Raw genomic sequence first — 19,063 nt, 5'->3', positions numbered from 1 at the left:
TTTATTGTCTACTATGTTCTAGGCACTCTTAAACAGGATATAAGAATTCCTACCTTCATATGATTTATACTTCGATTTGTGTATGTGGAGGGGTGGGGGTGTGTGGAGGACAAATAATAAACAAGGAGACACATAAAAAATTATGCAGTTTAATGTCAGACAGTGGGAGAGTGATTCAGAAAAAGAAAGCAGTATAAGGGAATAGAGAAAGATTGTGGCCAGGGGCCTGCCAGAGTTGGGGGGTGGGGTGGACGGCTTTGGGTGGCCTGGGGCAGGAAGGTCACTCCGAGCTTGCCAAGTTGCTGAGGAACCTCAGTTTGAGGAGGTGGGCCAGGCAAAGATCCCCCGTGGGAGGGCACCCCTGGCAGGAGGCGCAGCAAATGTGGACGCGTGTGGCAGGAGCACCGGCAGGGAGGCCTGGAGCAGGTGGAAGGCAGCGGGCTGGGTGCCCTGGGGGCGGGCGGTTTCCGGAGCCCGACCGGCAGGGGGGCCGCAGAGGCCCTGGCAGTCCGCTGAAACCAGGGCAGGGCAGGTGGCTGCGGAGGCGGCAATTACAGACAGCTTTTGTGAGAGGTTTTACTCCGAAGGCAAGAAGCGGGGCCCTGGGGCCATGATGAGCCTCTTTGGTTTTTTGTTTCAAGTGGAGACAACACAACACATGTGTATGGCCCTGGCAAAGATGCACTAGCGGGGGAGAAACTGTAGGCACTGGTGGGAGGAGGCGGTTTGTTGAAGGGCAGTCCTCGAGAAGGGGCGTTGGCGGAGGCTCCGGCCTCCCCCCAGGCTGGGGGAAGGCGGGCTCCGGCCGGCGCGCCGGATTCGGCTGGGGTGCGAGAACGCTGTTCCCGGAGTCAGCAGGGAGGTTACCTGTGGGTTTGCGGGGTTTGCGGATCGGCGCAGGGAAACCACTCAGAGGTTTGAGGGAAGAGGGGGAGGCTTGCTGGAGAAAGAGAACCTGTTCAGAAACTGTAGTAGGATCAAAGCCATTGTGGATGTAGCGGTGCCTCTGGGTGCATGGCATTGTGTTAATATACAGAGGACTGCATGTGATTGTATGCTTATTAAAAAACAGAATTGCTTTCGTAGCTAGAAGCAAACTGGCAAAAGTTGAAAATGTCCCTTAATTTTTAAATGTACATGGGCCTATGAAATGTTATACCTAATTATGTATATGTATATTTTTCTGATATCCAAATAGATTGATAGTGAGTCCTTAAATATGGCCTTATTTAAAGCTGAATCACATTAAGAGCTTTCTAAATGGTTTACTACCGGCGTAAGTCCTATTTCTGGACTTTTCTACTGATACCGTATTTCTGTACATATGTGTTTAGGTAGCTGATCTAATTTCAGATCAAATTATAATAATAAAAAATTGAATATCAGATTCATGAGCCCACGAAATTCTATTTCACTGAAATAATATCTTTAGGTCAGAGCTCCAGGAGCCTTCCTTTTCCTTTCTGTCTCTTGCACATTCTGCCTCCTTTACAGTTATGCTCACCGAGTCCTGTGGGCCAGCTTGGTTCTCCGTGTTGTGTGAAATATATACCCAGATAGGAGTTTATGGAGCCAGGATGAAGACCTGCTATTGCGGCTTACTAGTTATATGCTCTTGGGCAAATTTACTCTATACCTTTATTTTCTTATCTGTAAAATGGTCACAAAAAAGACCTACCTCTTAGAGCTGTTGTAGAGATTACATGAGGAAATAACAAACTACACAGCAGAGCCCTGGTGTTTAGTAAAGGTGCAGAGAAAGTTACCTACTATTATAGGCTCCCAAACTATGAGTGTAATTTCTTTTTAAATACATATTCCCTTCCAAATCTTAAGAAAAGGGGAATAATAGATAAGATGGGATGCCCGCCTCCATCTTTTCCCCAGATTGTGGAATGGGGACAAGGTCATGGAGAGTCCCTTCCTTTATACCATAAACTAAGTGGACAGATTTGCCTTGTAGGTAGATTCCTTCACTTACAGTATAGATTTGGGGAGTCAGAATGGAAACTAGGGAGATGGATGAAGTGGGATGAGTCCCAGGGACCAGCCAAGCTAGTGGTGGTGGGATTGAAAGGAGGGTTTCTGAGTCTGGGCTGTTGCAACGAAATGCCAGAGACTGGGTGGTTTGTACGCAGCAGAGAGTTCTGCAGGCTGGAAGTCTGAGATCAGGGTGCCAGCATGGTTGGTGAGGCCCTCTTCTGGGTTGCAGACTCCTCGTGTCCTCATCTGGCAGGAAGGGTGAGAGCCTCTGGGTCCTTCCATAAACTCTTTCTGGAAGGTTCCACCAGTATGACCTGATCACTTCCCAGAGGCCTCACCTGCTAATACCATCACCTCTGGGGGCTAGGATTTTGACATGAATTCTGGGGGTACACGAACACTCAGACAATAGCAGAGGGGATAAATAATGACATGTTTAGAAAGGAAATTCATGAGGGGAGTTAGGGGCTGGATGTGAAGCTAAGGGGTGAGGATGGAGTTCAGGATGACTCAGAGCAGAGCCCACTTCTATACATTATACACAGAAAGAAGACATGGGGAGGGGGAGCAATGTGTTGTGGATTGTGTTGAGCTTGAGATTTTTGTGGAGAATTCATCCAGAGATGTCTGGTAGGTTTCAAATGTAGGCATCGGAAGCCTGGGGCAAAGTTTGAACTAGACATCTAGTCATCTGCCTATTGTAAAAAATATATATAAAACTGTGACAGAAGACACAATGATGCCCAGGAAACAAATAGACTGAGGAAACTCAGGGCACGTAGGGTTGAACCTTGAGGGGTGCTAACAGGTGTGTAATGGACCAAGGAAGAGGAACCCGTGGAGAAGGCTAAAATGAATCCATCAGAGGAGTATAAGGAAAACTAGGAGAGGATGATATTATTATGAGTCAATTGAATATAGAGTGAAAGGTTGAGAAACAGACTTGTATTATTTAAAAATAAGTAATACAATAATGATGATAAATCTAACACCATCAATCATCATATACCATTCTATTTCTCTTGATCATTTTCTTGGGGTTTGAGTAGAGAAGGATTAGAAGGTTGATGGGTATATAGATTCCAATAAATATTTGGATGCTTACAAGGGCTCTAGCATTTGAGTATGAAGCCCTTATTTAACCTCAAATCAGTTTTCCCTCTTGACAGCTCTATCTCAACAGTCCTCATCTTCCATGGTCTTCCCTGTTAGGTGTCTTCTGGAGAGCTGACAAATGAGGTACGGGAGGGAGGAAGGAATATTTTCCTGCAGTACCTGAGCAGCAGTTTGAAGAGGGAAGGGAAAGGGAAGGAGATTAGGAGATTTGCATGCCTGCCTACCTGTTAAGGAAGAGGTCACCTACATCCTCACAGAGTGGAGTGAGTTATGAGACTAGAAGATGAGAACTTAGTAAGGCTGTTTTATATCTTGGTTTCTCTGCTTGGAACACTGGCTGTTTTTTGACACAAGGAGTGTAAGTCAGCATTTTCCTTTCTACCTCTGGAGTAAGATGTTAATTAGGTGTTCTTCCATAGTAAGCACATTTGGGTACATTACATCTGGGAAATGCTACTTTAAAAAAAAATTAATGTTGTGACTCAGCTTGAGCCGGTTCAATCATTATTTCATCATGAAACCTTACTGAGGAACATTTGTGAACACCTTCCAGCATGGAAAGGTTAACGTAATTCATTCAGCACATCACAGGACTCTAGGATTCCGACCGAACTTGCTTAGATTCCTGAGTTACTGCTGAGAGGTGCCGGAGGGCAGGGGTAAAGGCCACTGAGTGTGGAGTCAGACCGTCTGGGTTTGAAGCCGCACTCTTTGCCTGAGCAGGTGATGAGTGGCCATGTGACCTGCCCTCTTTTTATGAAAAGGACAACATTAATGCCTACCTTATAGGGTTCTCATGTGGATTAAATAAAATAAATGTAGCGACTTGGAATGTCTGGCACATAGCACTCAGTGGACATTATAATTATAATTGTATTTGTTATAATCTTATTTTAAACTAATTTGTCCAAAGTCCCATGACAAACAACCATACTGGTCTTCCCTCCACGCTCAAACCTTGCGCAAGGGAAACTAAAATTGTAAGAATCTATTTTGTGCCTTGAATGACTGAAAGTCTACATTGATGTAGCTGGTGGTTGAGGAATATAACTAAAATAGGTTTCAGGGGACATAATGCTTTAGAAAATAAGTGCCTATAAAAGTAAGTGGACCCTATTTGGGGGTGAGCAGGTTATTAGTCTAACGGGTTTCTGTTGTAGCATGTTACCTGCTGCTGTGACTAGCTGCTGGCTTCTCTTGTATCCATTGCCTGGGACTGCTGTTAATGGGACCTGATGAGTCTCCATTACTGCTGTTCAGACTGTACTGTTTTTGAATCAGATGAAACAGTGAGCTGATGGAGAGTCTCTAATTAGGCATGTTTCGAAGGTAATATGCATAGCATAAGGTCTTATGCTCTTTCACTCATCATCTTTGCCAGTTCCAGTTTTGCAGGTTCCAGAAAGGTCAGGAAGTATTTACTAAGCCTCTGTTGAGTTACAGAGTTAAATTCTATAACAGAAGTAAGAAAGAGAGAGTTCCCACATAGACTAACATGAAAACCACCTCTTTATTCTTTAATTCCTATCTGCAAGGCTCCTGGAAAGAAGTGGAGGATTTCTCAATCCATGAGTCGAAAAGGGATGTCTAAGTGTTTTAGGAAGTGCTTGCTCTAGCGGAGTGCTCAGTTCTTCATAGTATAGTCACTGCCTCTTCCAGCCTCTAAATAAGACTGGGATCATTGTTTATTTCCACATATGGTCGTATCAGCCATATCATTCGTTAGATCCCTTCTTTTGTTGTTTTTTACTTTATTCCTGTTTATCAGAGGTTTTCATTACTGAGAAATTGGGAAGTATACTCTCCTCCAAGTAAAAGAATGAAATGGGAAGAAAAGAAAGACAAAAACAGTGCCATAATCCAGAGCCCATTGTGAAAGAACACTTTTGGTCTTTTCCCATTTATTCTTCTACATATTTTTAGCTAAAATTGTAGAAGTATGTATTTTGTTTTTTACCCCCTCGTACATCAAAAACCATTTCTTCAAATAATTAAATGTTCTTTGTGGGCATATTTTTAACTTTTATTGTTTCTTTACTTACAAAGTTTTTATACCAAATTTAAAAGAACATAATGCTGAACATAACAGATATCTATATCCTCGCTCCCACAACCAGAAATAGCGAAAGGAAATTACTATCAACAATATAAGTATAATTTTTAATAGCTGCATGGTTTTCTCTCTCATAATGTAAAGAGTATCTGCCTGCATTAACATGGTGAAATTATAGTCTCTTTATCTTTATTGCCTAATGGAATGTCTGAAAGTTGCATTCTTGCTACCACTGAGTCATTTTAATCTTTAAAAATTTTTTTCTGGGTTAAAAAACTTGTTATAGTGTAGAGGAACTTATTGTGGTCTTAATTTCCATTTGTCTGCTTACCTAATATTTTACCATGTTTCCTTGTCTTTTGTGTTCCATCTTTTGAGAATTGTCTGTTCATTGTGCTTTGGAGTCTTTTCAATTCTTTCTTTCTGCAACAATTTGTAAAAGCTTTTGATTTATTAAGGAATACAACCACCTCATCATATTTGTTAGAATAGGTTCCAAGGAATTTTTTTGTTTTAAAATTTTGTGTTACATTTTTGTGTAACCAAATCTGGTATATTTTGTCATTTCTTATATTACTTGTTGACCTTAGATAACTGCATTAGTTTACTGTGGTTACTATAACAAAGTGCCAAAAATTGGGTGTTTTAAAACAGCAGAAATATTTTGTCTCACAGTTCGAGATGTCAGAGTCTAAAATCCAGATATCAGCAGTGTCGTGCCTTCTCTGATGGCTCTAGGGGAGAATCCTGCCTTGCCTCTTCCAGCTTCCGGTGGCTGCCGGCAATCCTTGGTGTGATTTGGCTTCTAGATGCATCATTCCATCACAGGGCCATCTTCTCCCTGTGTATCTTCACATTGTCTTCCCTCTGTGTACAAATTTCCCCTTTTTATAAGGATACCAGCTTATTGGCTTAGTGCCCACCCTAAGAACTTCATTTTAACTTGATTACCTCTATAAAGACCATGTTTCCAAATAAGGTTACATTCTGGGAGTAATAGGGGTTAGGACTTCAGGTTATCTGTTTTTGGGGAGACAAAACAAAACCCTCCCACATACAGAGATATATACAGATAAGTATTGACTGTTTTCTGCATTCTCTTTCTCTTTAAATGAATCAGTTATTACATTTAATTTGACTCTCCTTGCCATTGACTTTTGAACTTACATAGCTAAAGATGCTTCTGCATGAACCAGTGGCTGGACATCATCATGTTGGGTTAAAGTATTCAAAATAATTTTAAAACTGTTCCTCAGGCTTTCTCTAAATGTAGGTCTCTTAAAATGGGTTTTATTTGAAACTTGGGAATCCTGTTTGAATTGTAAACTTGAATATTTTCTTTATAATATTGATTTTTTTTCCTAATTACATATTTGATTATTGACTCTGTTCCTGTCGTCCGGGTTTCTTCCTTGGGATCTCCTTTTCCTACCAAAATAACACCGTACTTGCCAATAGGAGATATTCAAATGCTTGTCATATAAATTAATGAATATATTCATGAATACAAATGGTCTGGTTCATGAAATGGTTGGATTGATAAGTAGCAGGAAGCTGGAAATGTAGCTCTGAAATATTAGAGAGAAATGTAGATTTGTACTTCTTCCTCACTGAGGTGACAGTGGTGGGAATTATAGGAGTAGGTGAGATCACCTGGAATGAGAGTATATGTTGGAAAGATAGGAAAGCAGAAGACACACCCAATGTTGGGAAGCAGGGGGCTGAGGAGCCTCCTAATAATGGAAGCTGGGTGAGAAGAGAGCATGGCAAATTCCCACTGGTTTAATGTGTGTATTGGTTTTCTTTCTCCCTTCACCATTAGGGTTACAGATATGTACTTCCAACTGAAAGAAATGAATGACAAGGTGTCTTTTATAAAGGACTCCTTACTGTCTTTGGACAGCCAGGTGGGGCACCTGCAGGACCTCTCTGCCCTGACAGTGGATACTCTAAAAATCCTTTCTGCTGTTGACACCTTACAAGAGGATGAGGCTCTCCTGGCCAACAGAAAGCATTCTACGTGCAGAAAACTTCCCCACAGCTGGAGCAATGTCATCTGTGCAGAGGTTCTAGGCAGCGTGGAGATCCCTGGGGAGAAGAAATACCAGTATTATAGCATGCCTCCTTCTTTGCTGCGGAGTCTGGCCCGAGGCCAGTATCCACCAAGAGTGCAGAGGAGGCCACTTCTTGAGATTACAGACAGTCAGAGAGAGGCTTTAAATGTAAGAGAGGACCAGAAAGAGCAAGAGACAGAAAATAGTATAGTTCCCTCTGGGGTGTCCCTTCACAGGCAAACATATCCAAAGTACGGCCAGTTTCTCCTGGTCCCATCTTATCTAAAGCAAGTTCCTTTTTCTGCAGAAATGGACTTGCCTCTGTCCAGACCATCTCTGGAAGCAGGTACAGATGTGCTGACCACTGAACAGGTTACTCAGGGGGAGGACCCCATTCATCTGTCTTGGCACACCCCAGTTGTCCAATCCCAGGGCTCCATGTCTGGACCCAAGGAGCAGTACAAGTCAGTTGCTCAGATACTAACCAGACAAGACCAGGGGGAGCAAGTTCTACCCACTCTGATTGGTACACCGGCACCTGTGAAAGTGACCTCCCTCCCTTCCCAAGCCGAGAGCCTGCAAACTGGAGGTGGATATGTGAACTGGGCATTTTCTGAAGGGGATGAAACTGGTGTGTTTAGCATCAAGGGAAGATGGCCATCCTGCTGGGGCTCCACTTGTAACAGTGACTCTGATCAGAGTGGACAATGCCAGAGGCGGGTCCGGGCCAGATCCCTGTCTGACAGCTCAACAGGACTGGCCCGGAGTAGTGATTCCTCCGAGGTGGGACCGTGGCTCCAGCCGAACACGTCCTGTTGGATCAATCCTCTCTGCCGAGACAGGGCCTACATTAGGAGTCATAGTTTGAGATTCCACAAGGAGGAGGAACCGAGGATCTATAAGATTAAAAGTAAGAAGTAAACCTTTTTTATTAAAGCCAGCATTAAAAATCCTATGCATTGCTATTATTTTTAAAAGGCTGAAACTTCTGACTGCATTCTCATTCTCCCCATTCTCTCAGTCCTCTCTGGGGAAAAAAAAAGGCTCCCCATGACATCTTAAACTTTCTCATATAAACCATTTCCCTTACAGATCTTTCAAGATCCTCAGAGATAGGGGAGTCAGCATGGACTAAAGCAAAAATGCTACTCAAGGACAGGAGATTGTCGAAGAAAAAGAAGAAAACAGAAGGATTACAGGTGCCAGTAAGTGTCTTTTATGTTTTTTTTGGCAAATGAGCTAGTGGCCTAGCTTAGTTTGGTTTCTCTTTATTGTCAAGTGTCAGGTACATAAAATAGCGTTGTACTGGAAGGAATGAAAATATAAACTGAAGAGTCACAAGAGTGGATAGGCTGCAATTCATTAATCAGCTCACATGTTGAAGAACGTTTGCTTTATTTTCAGTTTTGGGCTCTTCCAAACAAAGCTGTTATGAACATTTGTGCACAAGTCTTTGTGCGGACATGTGTTTTTCTTTCTCTGTGGTAAATATTTAGGAGTGGAATGTCAGTGTCATATGGTGGGTATTGGTTTAATTTTAGAAGAAACTCCCAAACTGCTTTTCAAAGTGGTTGTACCAATTACCTTCCCACTCCCAGTTTCTGAGTGGTTATTGATGAGCATTCCAGTAGTCCACACCCTCACCACTGCTTTGTATGCTCAGTCTTTTTAGTTTTAGCCACATTTGTGGGTGCATTAGTGGCATCTCATGGTGGTTTCATCTGCATTTCCATAGTGACTTGTGCAGCTAAGTATCTTTCCATGTGCTTATTTGCCATCTATATACCTTTTTTGGTGATATACCTGTTCAAATATTTTGTCTACTTTAAAAAAAATGGGTTGTTTTATTAGTAAGTTGTAAGATTTTTTTAATGGATATTTTAGATACAAGCCCATTGTTGGGTATATGTTTTGCAATTATTTTCTCTTAATGGCTTATCCTATACAGTGCATATGCTTTTTAAATTTGATAAAGCCCAGTGTTTTATTTTTTTCTTTTGTAGTCTTGTGCTTTTTGCATCATGTTCAAGCAAATTTTCCAAACCCAGGATCACTGAGATTTTTCTCTTATGTGTTCTAGGATTTTCATAGTTTTTGCTCTTATATTTGAGTCTAGCATCCATTTTGAGTTACTTTTTGCCTATGGTAATAGGCAAGGATTGGGGTTCCTCCCTCCCTCCTTCCTCTTCTCTTTCCTTTTTCTTTCCTTCTTTCTCCTCCCCCACTTCCTTTCTTTATCCCCTACTTCCTTTCTCCCTGGAATACAGATAGTATCAATATCAAAAAGTTCTTTTCTATTCTCAGTTCTTTGAAAATTTGTATCATTAATAGAGGTTGGCATTTGTTAAGTGCTTTTTCTGTACCTACTTAATATGATCAGATGGTTTTTCCTTTTTCCTTAAACATGAAAATTATGTTAATTTTGTGATGTTAGAATCAATGTTTAGAATGTTAAATCAACCTGGCTGGGATGCATCCCGCTTCATCATGATGTGTTATTTATTTTTGATGTGTTATTGTTATTTATATGCTGTATTCATTTTGTGATTTTTTGGGGGACTGTGTTCTTTTTTATTTTGGTATCATTAATCTACAATTACATGAAGTACATTATGTTTACTAGGCTCCCCGCTTCACTAAGTCCCCCCAACATACTCCTTGACAGTCACTGTCCATCAGTGTAGTAAGATACTGTAAAATCACTACTTGTCTTCTCTGTGTTGCACAGCCTTCCCCGTGCCCCCCATGCTAATCATAATGCCCCTTTCTTTTCCCCCACCCTTATCCCTCCCTTCCCCCCCACCCTCCCCAGTCCCTTTCCCTTTGGTAACTGTTAGTCCATTCTTGGGTTCTGTGATTCTGCTGCTGTTTTGTTCCTTCAGTTTTCCTTTGTTCTTATACTCCACATATGAGTGAAATCATTTGGTACTTGTCTTTCTCCACCTGGCTTATTTCACTGAGCATACTACCCTCTAGCTCCATCCATGTTGTTGCAAATGGTAGGATCTGTTTTTTTTCTTATGGCTGAGTAATATTCCATTGTGTATATGTACCACATCTTCTTTATCCATTCATCTACTGATGGACATTTAGGTTGTTTCCATATCTTGGCTATTGTAAATAGTGCAGCGATAAACATAGGGGTGCATCTGTCTTTTTCAAACTGGAGTGCTGCATTCTTAGGGTAAATTCCTAGAAGTGGAATTCCTGGGTCAAATGGTATTTCTATTTTGAGCATTTTGAGGAACCTCCATACTGCTTTCCACAGTGGTTGAACTAATTTACATTCCCACCAGCAGTGTAGGAGGGTTCGTTCCCCTTTCTCCACAACCTTGCCAACATTTGTTGTCGTTTGTCTTTTCGATGATGGCGATCCTTATGGTGTGAGGTGATATCTCATTGTGGTTTTAATTTGCATTTCTCTGATGACAAGCGACGTGGAGCATCTTTTCACGTGTCTGTTGGCCATCTGAATTTCTTCTTTAGAGAACTGTCTATTCAGGTCCTCTGCCCATTTTTTAATTGGATTATTTGCTTTTTGTTTGTTGAGGTGTGTGAGCTCTTTATATATTTTGTATGTCAACCCTTTATCGGATCTGTCATTTATGAATATATTCTCCCATACTGTAGGATACCTTTTTGTTCTATTGATGGTGTCCTTTTCTGTACAGAAGCTTTTCAGCTTCATGTAGTCCCACTTGTTCATTTTTGCTTTTGTTTCCCTTGCCTGGGGAGGTATGTTCAAGAAGAGGTCACTCATGTTTATGTCTAAGAGATTTTTGCCTATGTTTTTTTCTGAGAGTTTTATGGTTTCATGACTTACGTTCAAGTCTGTGATCCATTTGGAATTTGCTTTTGTGTTTGGGGTTAGACAGTGATCCAGTTTCATTCTCTTACATGTAGCTGTCCAGTATTGCCAGCACCATCTGTTGAAGAGACTGTCATTTCCCCATTGTATGTCCCTGGCTCCTTTATTGAATATTAGTTGACCATATATGTTTGGGTTAATGTTTGGAGTCTCTATTCTGTTACATTGGTCTGTGGCTCTGTTCTTGTGCCAGTACCAAATTGTCTTGATTACTGTGGCTTTGTAGTAGAGCTTGAAGTTGGGGAGTAAGATACCCCCCACTTTATTCTTCCTTCTCAGGATTGCTTTGGCTCTTTGGGGTCTTTGGTGTTTCCATATGAATTTTTGAACTATTTGTTCCAGTTCATTGAAGAATGTTGTTGGTAATTTGATAGGAATTGCATCAAATCTGTGTATTGTTTTGGGCAGTATGGCCATTTTGACAATATTAATTCTTCCTAGCCAGGAGCATGGAATGAGTTTCCATTTGTTAGTGACCTCTTTAATTTCTCTTAATAGTGTCTTATAGTTTTCAGGGTATAGGTCTTTCAGTTCCTTGGTTAGGTTTATTCCTAGGTATTTTATTCTTTTTGATGCTATTGTGAATGGAATTGTTTTCCTGATTTCTCTTTCTATTAGTTCATTGTTAGTGTATAGGAAAGCCACAGATTTCTGTGTGTTAATTTTGTATCCTGCAACTTTTTTGAATTCCAATATTAGTTCTAGTAGTTTTAGAGTGGAGTCTTTAGGGTTTTTCATGTACAATATCATGTCATCTGCAAATAGTGCCAGTTTGACTTCTTCTTTACCAGTCTGGATTCCTTGTATTTCTTTGTTTTGTCTAATTGCTGTGGCTAGGACCTCCAGTACTATGTTGAATAACAGTGGGGAGAGTGGGCATCCCTATCTTGTTCCCGATCTCAGAGGAAAAGCTTTCAGCTTCTCGCTATTCAGTATGATGTTGGCTGTGGGTTTATCATATATGGCCTTTATAATGTTGAGGTACCTGCTCTCTATACCCATTTTGTTGAAAGTTTTTATCATGAATGGATGTTGAATTTTGTTGAATGCTTTTTCAGCATCTATGGAGATGATCATGTGGTTTTTGTCCTTCCTTTTGTTGATGTGGTGGATGATGTTGATGGAGTTTCGAATGTTGTACCATCCTTGCATTCCTTGGATGAATCCCACTTGGTCATGGTGTATGATCCTTTTGATGTATTTTTGAATTTGGTTTGCTAATATTTTGTCGAGTATTTTTGCATCTACATTAATTAGGGATATTGGTCTGTAGTTTTCTTTTTTGGTAGGGTCTTTGCCTGGTTTTGATATTAGGGTGATGTTGGCTTCATAGAATGAGTTTGGGAGTACTCCCTCCTCTTCTATTTTTTGGAAAACTTTAAGGAGAATGGGTATTATATCTTCTCTGTATGTCTGATAAAATTCCGAGGTAAATCCATCTGGTCCGGGGTTTTTTTTCTTGGGTAGTTTTTTGATTACTGCTTCAATTTCATTGCTGGTAATTGGTCTGTTTAGATTCTCTGTTTCTTTCTGGGTCAGTCTTGGAAGGTTGTATTTTTCTAGGAAGTTGTCCATTTCTCCTAGGTTTTCCAGCTTGTTAGCATATAGGTTTTCATAGTACTCTCTAATAATTCTTTGTATTTCTGTGGGGTCCGTCATGATTTTTCCTTTCTCGTTTCTGATTCTGTTGATGTGTGTTGATTCTTTTTTTCTCTTAATAAGTCTGGCTAGAGGCTTATCTCTTTTGTTTATTTTCTCAAAGAACCAGTTCTTGGTTTCATTGATTTTTTTCTATTGTTTTATTCTTCTCAATTTTATTTATTTCTTCTCTGATCTTTATTATGTCCCCCCTTCTGCTGACTTTAGGCCTCATTTGTTCTTCTTTTTCCAATTTCAATAATTGTGACATGAGACCATTCATTTGGGATTATTCTTCCTTCTTTAAATATGTGTGGATTGCTATATACTTTCCTCTTAAGACAGCTTTTGCTGTGTCCCACAGTAGTTGGGGCTTTGTGTTGTTGTTGTCGTCATTTGTTTCCATATATTGCTGGATCTCCATTTTAATTTGATTGTTGATCCATTGATTATTTAGGAGCATGTTGTTAAGCCTCCATGTGTTTATGAGCCTTTTTGCTTTCTTTGTACAGTTTATTTCTAGTTTTATGCCTTTATTGTCTGAAAAGTTGGTTGGTAGGATTTCAATCTTTTGGAATTTACTGAGGCTCTTTTTGTGGCCTAGTATGTGGTCTATTCTGGAGAATGTTCCATGTGCACTTGAGAAGAATGTGTATGCTGTTGCTTTTGGATGTAGAATTGTATAGATGTCTATTAGGTCCATATGTTCTAGTGTGTTGTTCAGTGCCTCTGTGTCCTTACTTATTTTCTGTCTGGTGGATCTGTCCTTTGGAGTGAGTGGTGTGTTGAAGTCTCCCAGAATGAATGCATTGCATTCTATTTCCTCCTTTAATTCTGTTAGTATTTGTTTCACATATATTGGTGCTCCTGTGTTGGGTGCATATATATTTATAATGGTTATATCCTCTTGTTGGACTGAGCCCTTTACATTATGTAATGTCCTTCTTTATCTCTTGTTACTTTCTGTGTTTTGAAGTCTATTTTGTCTGATACTAGTATCGCAACACCTGCTTTTTTCTCTCTGTTGTTTGCATGAAATATCTTTTCCCATCCCTTGATTTTTAATCTGTGCATGTGTTTGGGTTTGAGGTGAGTCTCTTGTAAGCAGCATATGGATGGATCTTGCTTTTTTATCCATTCTATTACTCTGTGTCTTTTGATTGGTGCATTCAGTCCATTTACATTTAGGGTGATTATTGAAAGACATGTACTTATTGCCATTGCAGGCTTTAAGTTTGTAGTTACCAAAGGTTCAGGGTTAGCTTCTTTACTCTCTTACTGTCTAACTTAACTTCCTTATTGAGCTATTATAAACACGGTTTGATGATTCTTTATTTCTCTCCCTTCTTATTCCTCCTCCTCCATTCTTCATATGTTGGGTGTTTTGTTCTGTGCTCTTTTTAGGAGTGTTCCCATCTAGAGAAGTCCCTCTAAGATGCCCTGTAGAGGTGGTTTGTGGAAGGCAAATTCCCTCAACTTTTGCTTGTCTGGGAATTGTTTAATCCCTCCTTCATATTTAAATGATAATCGTGCTGGATACAGTAGTCTTGGTTCAAGGCCCTTCTGTTTCATTGCATTAAATATATCATACCATTCTCTTCTGGCCTGTAAGGTTTTTGTTGAGAAGTCTGATGATAGCCTGATGGGTTTTCCTTTGTAGGTGACCTTTTTTTTTCTCTCTGGCTGCCTTTAATACTCTATCTTTGTCTTTGATCTTTGCCATTTTAATTATTATGTGTCTTGGTGTTGCCCTCCTTGGATCCCTTGTCATGGGAGTTCTGTGTGCTTCTGTGGTCTGAGAGGCCATTTCCTCTCCTATTTTGGGGAAGTTTTCAGCAATTATTTCTTCAAAGACACTTTCTATCCCTTTTTGTCTCTCTTCTTCTGGTACTCCTATGATGCGAATATTGTTCCGTTTCAATTGGTCACACAGTTCTCTTAATATTCTTTCATTCCTGGAGATCCTTTTATCTCTCTCTGCATCAGCTTCTCTGCATTCCTGTTCTCTGATTTCTAGTCCATTAATGGTCTCTTGCATCTCGTCCATTCTGCTTTGAAGTCCTTCTAGAGATTGTTTTATTTCTGTATTCTCCCTCCTTAGTTCTTGCATATGTCTCTGCAAGTCCATCAGAATGGTTATGACTTTTGTTTTGAATTCTTTTTCAGGAAGAATTGTTAAATCTATCTCCCCAGATTCCTACTCAGGGGAGGTTGTGGAAGATGTCTGGGTTAGTCTGGTCTGGATCAAATTTTTTGCCTTTTCATGTTGATAGATGTAGTGGTATGCTATTGACTCATCTGTCAGCTGGGAGAGCCAAGACCCTTTCCACTTGCTCCTGGCCTTTCTTTACTGGGACAACAGCCACCCCTAGCGGCTTGTGTTGGGCAGTTGCACGTAGACTGGGTCTCTGTTTCTTGCCCGGCCACTATGGAGGCAGCTCCCTTGCTGTTGGCGTGGCTAGCCTCAGGCTGCTGCTCTGCTATAGGGGGACTGGAGTGGGAACAGATGGGGGGGCTGTTTATTGCCGTGAGGGGTCTCAGAGCTGCTGTCCAGGGGGTTAGGGTGCCCGGAGTTCACCGGGATTCCCAGCTGCTGAGATAAGTGTCCCGTGATGATTCCATCCAGCTGTGGGGTCCCTGTCCCTGTAAGACTTTCAAAAAGCACTTGCTTTTCTTTGTCCTGGGGGCGCCGGCTGCAGGAACCCGCTCACAGTTCTTACTGTCCAGTTTCCCTAGTTTCTAGCACCCCACACACTGTGTGTCTGCAGTCTGGGTGCAGATGGCTAGGACTGGCTATTTAGCAGTCCTGGGCTCCCTCTCCCTCCCTGCTCTGACTCCTCTCCTCCCACTGGGAGCTGGGGTGAGGGGCACTCGGGTCCCGCTGGGCCGGGGCTTATATCTTACCCCCTTTGCCAGGCGCTGGGTTCTTGTGGGTGTGGATGTAGTCTGGCTGTTGTCCTGTGACTTCTGGTCTCTCTTTTAGGGATAGTTGTATTTGTTGTATTTTCAAAAATTTATATGTTTTTGGGAGGAGATTCCCACTGTCCTACTCACACTGCCATCTTAGCTCCGCCCTCTGGGGGGCTGTGTTCTTGAGGAGTGGTTCTCTTTTCCTGTAATGTCTTTATCTGGTTTTGGTGTCAAGGTGATGCTGACCTTATTGAATGAGTCGGGAATTGTTCCCTCTTCCTCACTTTTCTGGGTGATTTTGTATGGAATTGGTATTATTTCAACCTTAATTATTTGGTAGCATTAACCAATGAAAGCATCTTTGTGGTAAAGTTTTTAATTACAAAGTCTACTTTTGTAATAGTACACCTATTGTGTCTTTCAAGGTATTTACCCATTCCATCTAAGTTGTTGAATTTATTGGCATACTACATTTCTGATATTCTCTTACTATCCTTGTATTGTCTGTGGGTTCTGTAGTGACATCACTTCTCTCATTCCTAATATTTTAAATTTATGTTTTCTCTTTGTTTCATGATCAGTATGGTTACAGGTTTATTTGTTTTATTGTTCTTTTCAAGAACAAGCTCTTGGCTTCATTGATTTTTCCCTAGTTCATTGGTTTTGCTCTTATCTTTATTATTTGTTTAGTTTACTTTTGGTTTACTTTTTCTTTTTTTTCTCCTTTGTTAAGGTAGAAGCTTTGGTTATTGATTTGAGACTTTATTCTTTTCTAATACAGGCATTTGATGCTATAAAATCCCCTCTAATCACTGTTTTAGTTCTGTATCTGTATGTTGTGCTTTCAGCTTCATTTAGTGAATCTTTTTATTTCCTACTAGGAAGCCTTAGACCTGAGTTAGCAATTCGGCAGGACTTCACCTTTTATGATCTTAATGCCCTGCTTCTTTTTTCTATTCTACATGCATTTTTCCATATAATAATCTGGATGCATTTCTAAAATCACCTCAGCTATTTTTAGAATGAGAAGCAGAAACTAATTAGGTAAAATGACCTTTTGGGGGGAGAGATTTAGCTTCATAAAGAAAACGCTTCTTTCAGGGAAAATGCCATGAGTTGCTGGAACCCATGAAATATGAATTTAATTAGATTTATTTTTGGAATAGTTAACATGGTCAGAATTCAATTAGGAATTGCAGTTGGAGTCAAGTACTAATAACTTGCATTTGTTTATTGATTTGTATTTTATCAGTTTACCCCATTTTTTTCTCTGTCCCTGGCAAGTACATAGGATAGCCTTTATTACTGGCTATCCGTTATTTTAATGATGAGGGGAATGGGGCTAATAGATGTTAAGTGATTTGCTCAAGTTCACGTAACTTCTAAATGACAGAGATAGAATTCCTACACAATTTCCGTTTGAATCCAAGCCTTATGTGTTTTGTTCTTTATAACCTTATGTGGTTCTAAAATTGTGGTCTCTTATTGTCAGCATTAACATTACCTGGGAATTTATTAGAGATTCAGATTTTCCCTCTCCCCAGACCTGCTGCATCACAGATCCTGGGGGTGGAACCTGGAGATCTGTGGTTTGGCATAGGCCTGGGTGGTTCTGACGCGTACTTAGGTTTGAGAGCTGCTACTCCCCACCCTAGTTCTCAGTCATGGCTGCACACAGGAATCACAGGGATGCTTGTGTCCTACCAGCGTGAGTGATGGGAACTTTTCAAAGCTTCCCAGGTGATTCTAATATGCAGCAAATGCTAACAACCACTGTTCTTCACCATGGCACCTCTATTAATGTCATTCAAAATGGCTTTTTATGGGATTAATGAGATGAATGGCATTGCGTTCCAATGAGTGCCTGTCTTTCTAGGTCATAACAGTCAACACTTGCTCTCAAAGTGACCAGTTGATTTCAGAGCCAGGAGGAAATAACATCTCAGTAGAAGAGGACTGCAGCAGGAACTGGCTCACAGTATCCAAATTTAGTCAGATAAGTATGTAACAAGTCTGTGCTCTTAGATCCCCCAAACTCTGCTAGACTTGCCTCATTTTACCCCCAGGACCACTGGTAGGCTCTGCTGTTTCTTTCAAGTGGAGATGAGGGAATGAGAGAGTGGCAATGTCCTCTTAGGAAAATATCTTCTATTTTTAACTTTTATTAAAAGGGACAAAATTTCCATTTATGTAATAGAAAACCTGTTAGGATCCAGAAAAGAAAACTTTAGATTTAGGTAGTCTCCTACATCCAGAGCTATTCAACCTCAGAGCTTGCTCATTTAGTCTGATTTATGGGGTGGGGGTTGTCTAATTTTATAAATTCTTAAGGTTCATGTGACATTGATATGGACTCCTACACAGGACTCAGTGGATCGAGTTGCAGGTGGTTATTTACTACTGCTGACATAATGAGTTTATTCTATGGGCAAATGTCCCTTAAGCTTAATAATGATAGTGTTTGTAGAGAAGAGAAGATGGATCAACTAGGAATTAAAGCAATGAGCTAAGCATAGAATGTGAAATCAGCTTGGATGGGTAAAATGAGGGCAGTTTATGAAAAGAATTGAGAGCAATGATCAGAACTTTGAACTTCATGCATTAGATAATAAGAGACCTTTACTGATTTTTCAACAGAAGGGGCTAGTGATTAGGGACTCAAAAAGATTTAAAATTACTTGTGGGAGTAAATAAGCTTAAAATAGATTATTGAAATCTGTGGTATTATGCTTCTTTGAAACCTTGCTTTCTCTCATCTGTGGTTGGTGTTCAACCAAGAGGCGATGTTGTGCTGACCACCCTGCAGCCCCCATCCTTGTCCCTGGACATTTGCCCATGTCTGAAGACATTTTCAGATCTCACAACCCAGCGAGGGGCAGGTGCTCTTGGCATTGAGTGGGTAGAGGCCAGGGATGCTGCTGACCATTGGACAATACATGGGACAGTCTGTCCCTTCCAAACAAGGAGTTATCCAGCACCAAAAGTCAATGCCAAGGTTGAGAAACCTTGACTAATACTTAAAAATACTCAGTTGTCTGTTAAACTGCTTAGAATCAGATGGACTCTGAGCTGAAAGGGACATTAGAAATTAAAATTATTCAGAGCCCTCTCAATTTACAGATATGACTCAAGAGCTTAAATTGTTTTGCCTTAAATCTCACAGTTTACTAGAACCTTTAATGTTGACTAAATTAAATCTCGTAACTAAGCATATTCTAGGACCAGTTGTAGATATATTCATTTTATTTATAAATGTCTATTTATATTATATATTATAATTTATAAATAGTCTAACTGATATTCAGGTTATTATATATCATTCTTAAATTCTTTTTTTTACTGAGATCTAACTGACATGTAACATTGCATTAGTTTTAGGTAAACAGCATAATGATTTGTATATACTGTAAAATAATCACTACAAGTTTACCATACATAGTT

General features: G+C 40.4%; 1 protein-coding gene across 4 annotated transcripts in view; it reads left to right on the top strand.

The window, feature by feature from the left end:
• TRPM6 (transient receptor potential cation channel subfamily M member 6) overlaps positions 1-19,063 on the top strand; it is a 172,459-nt gene that overhangs the window by 122,254 nt on the left and 31,142 nt on the right. For all 4 annotated transcript variants that reach the window (XM_036991352.2, XM_073228659.1, XM_073228658.1 and 1 more), the window contains 3 exons: positions 6,975-8,116; positions 8,299-8,411; positions 17,499-17,622. In XM_036991352.2, the coding sequence (XP_036847247.2) occupies positions 6,975-8,116; positions 8,299-8,411; positions 17,499-17,622 (1,379 nt within the window). The remainder of the gene's footprint in view (positions 1-6,974; positions 8,117-8,298; positions 8,412-17,498; positions 17,623-19,063) is intronic.

The sequence above is a fragment of the Manis javanica genome, chromosome 2, assembly GCF_040802235.1.
Source record: "Manis javanica isolate MJ-LG chromosome 2, MJ_LKY, whole genome shotgun sequence".
NCBI lineage: Eukaryota > Metazoa > Chordata > Mammalia > Pholidota > Manidae > Manis > Manis javanica.
Note: the sequence above shows the minus strand (reverse complement) of the source record. Positions and strands in the feature narration are given on the sequence as shown.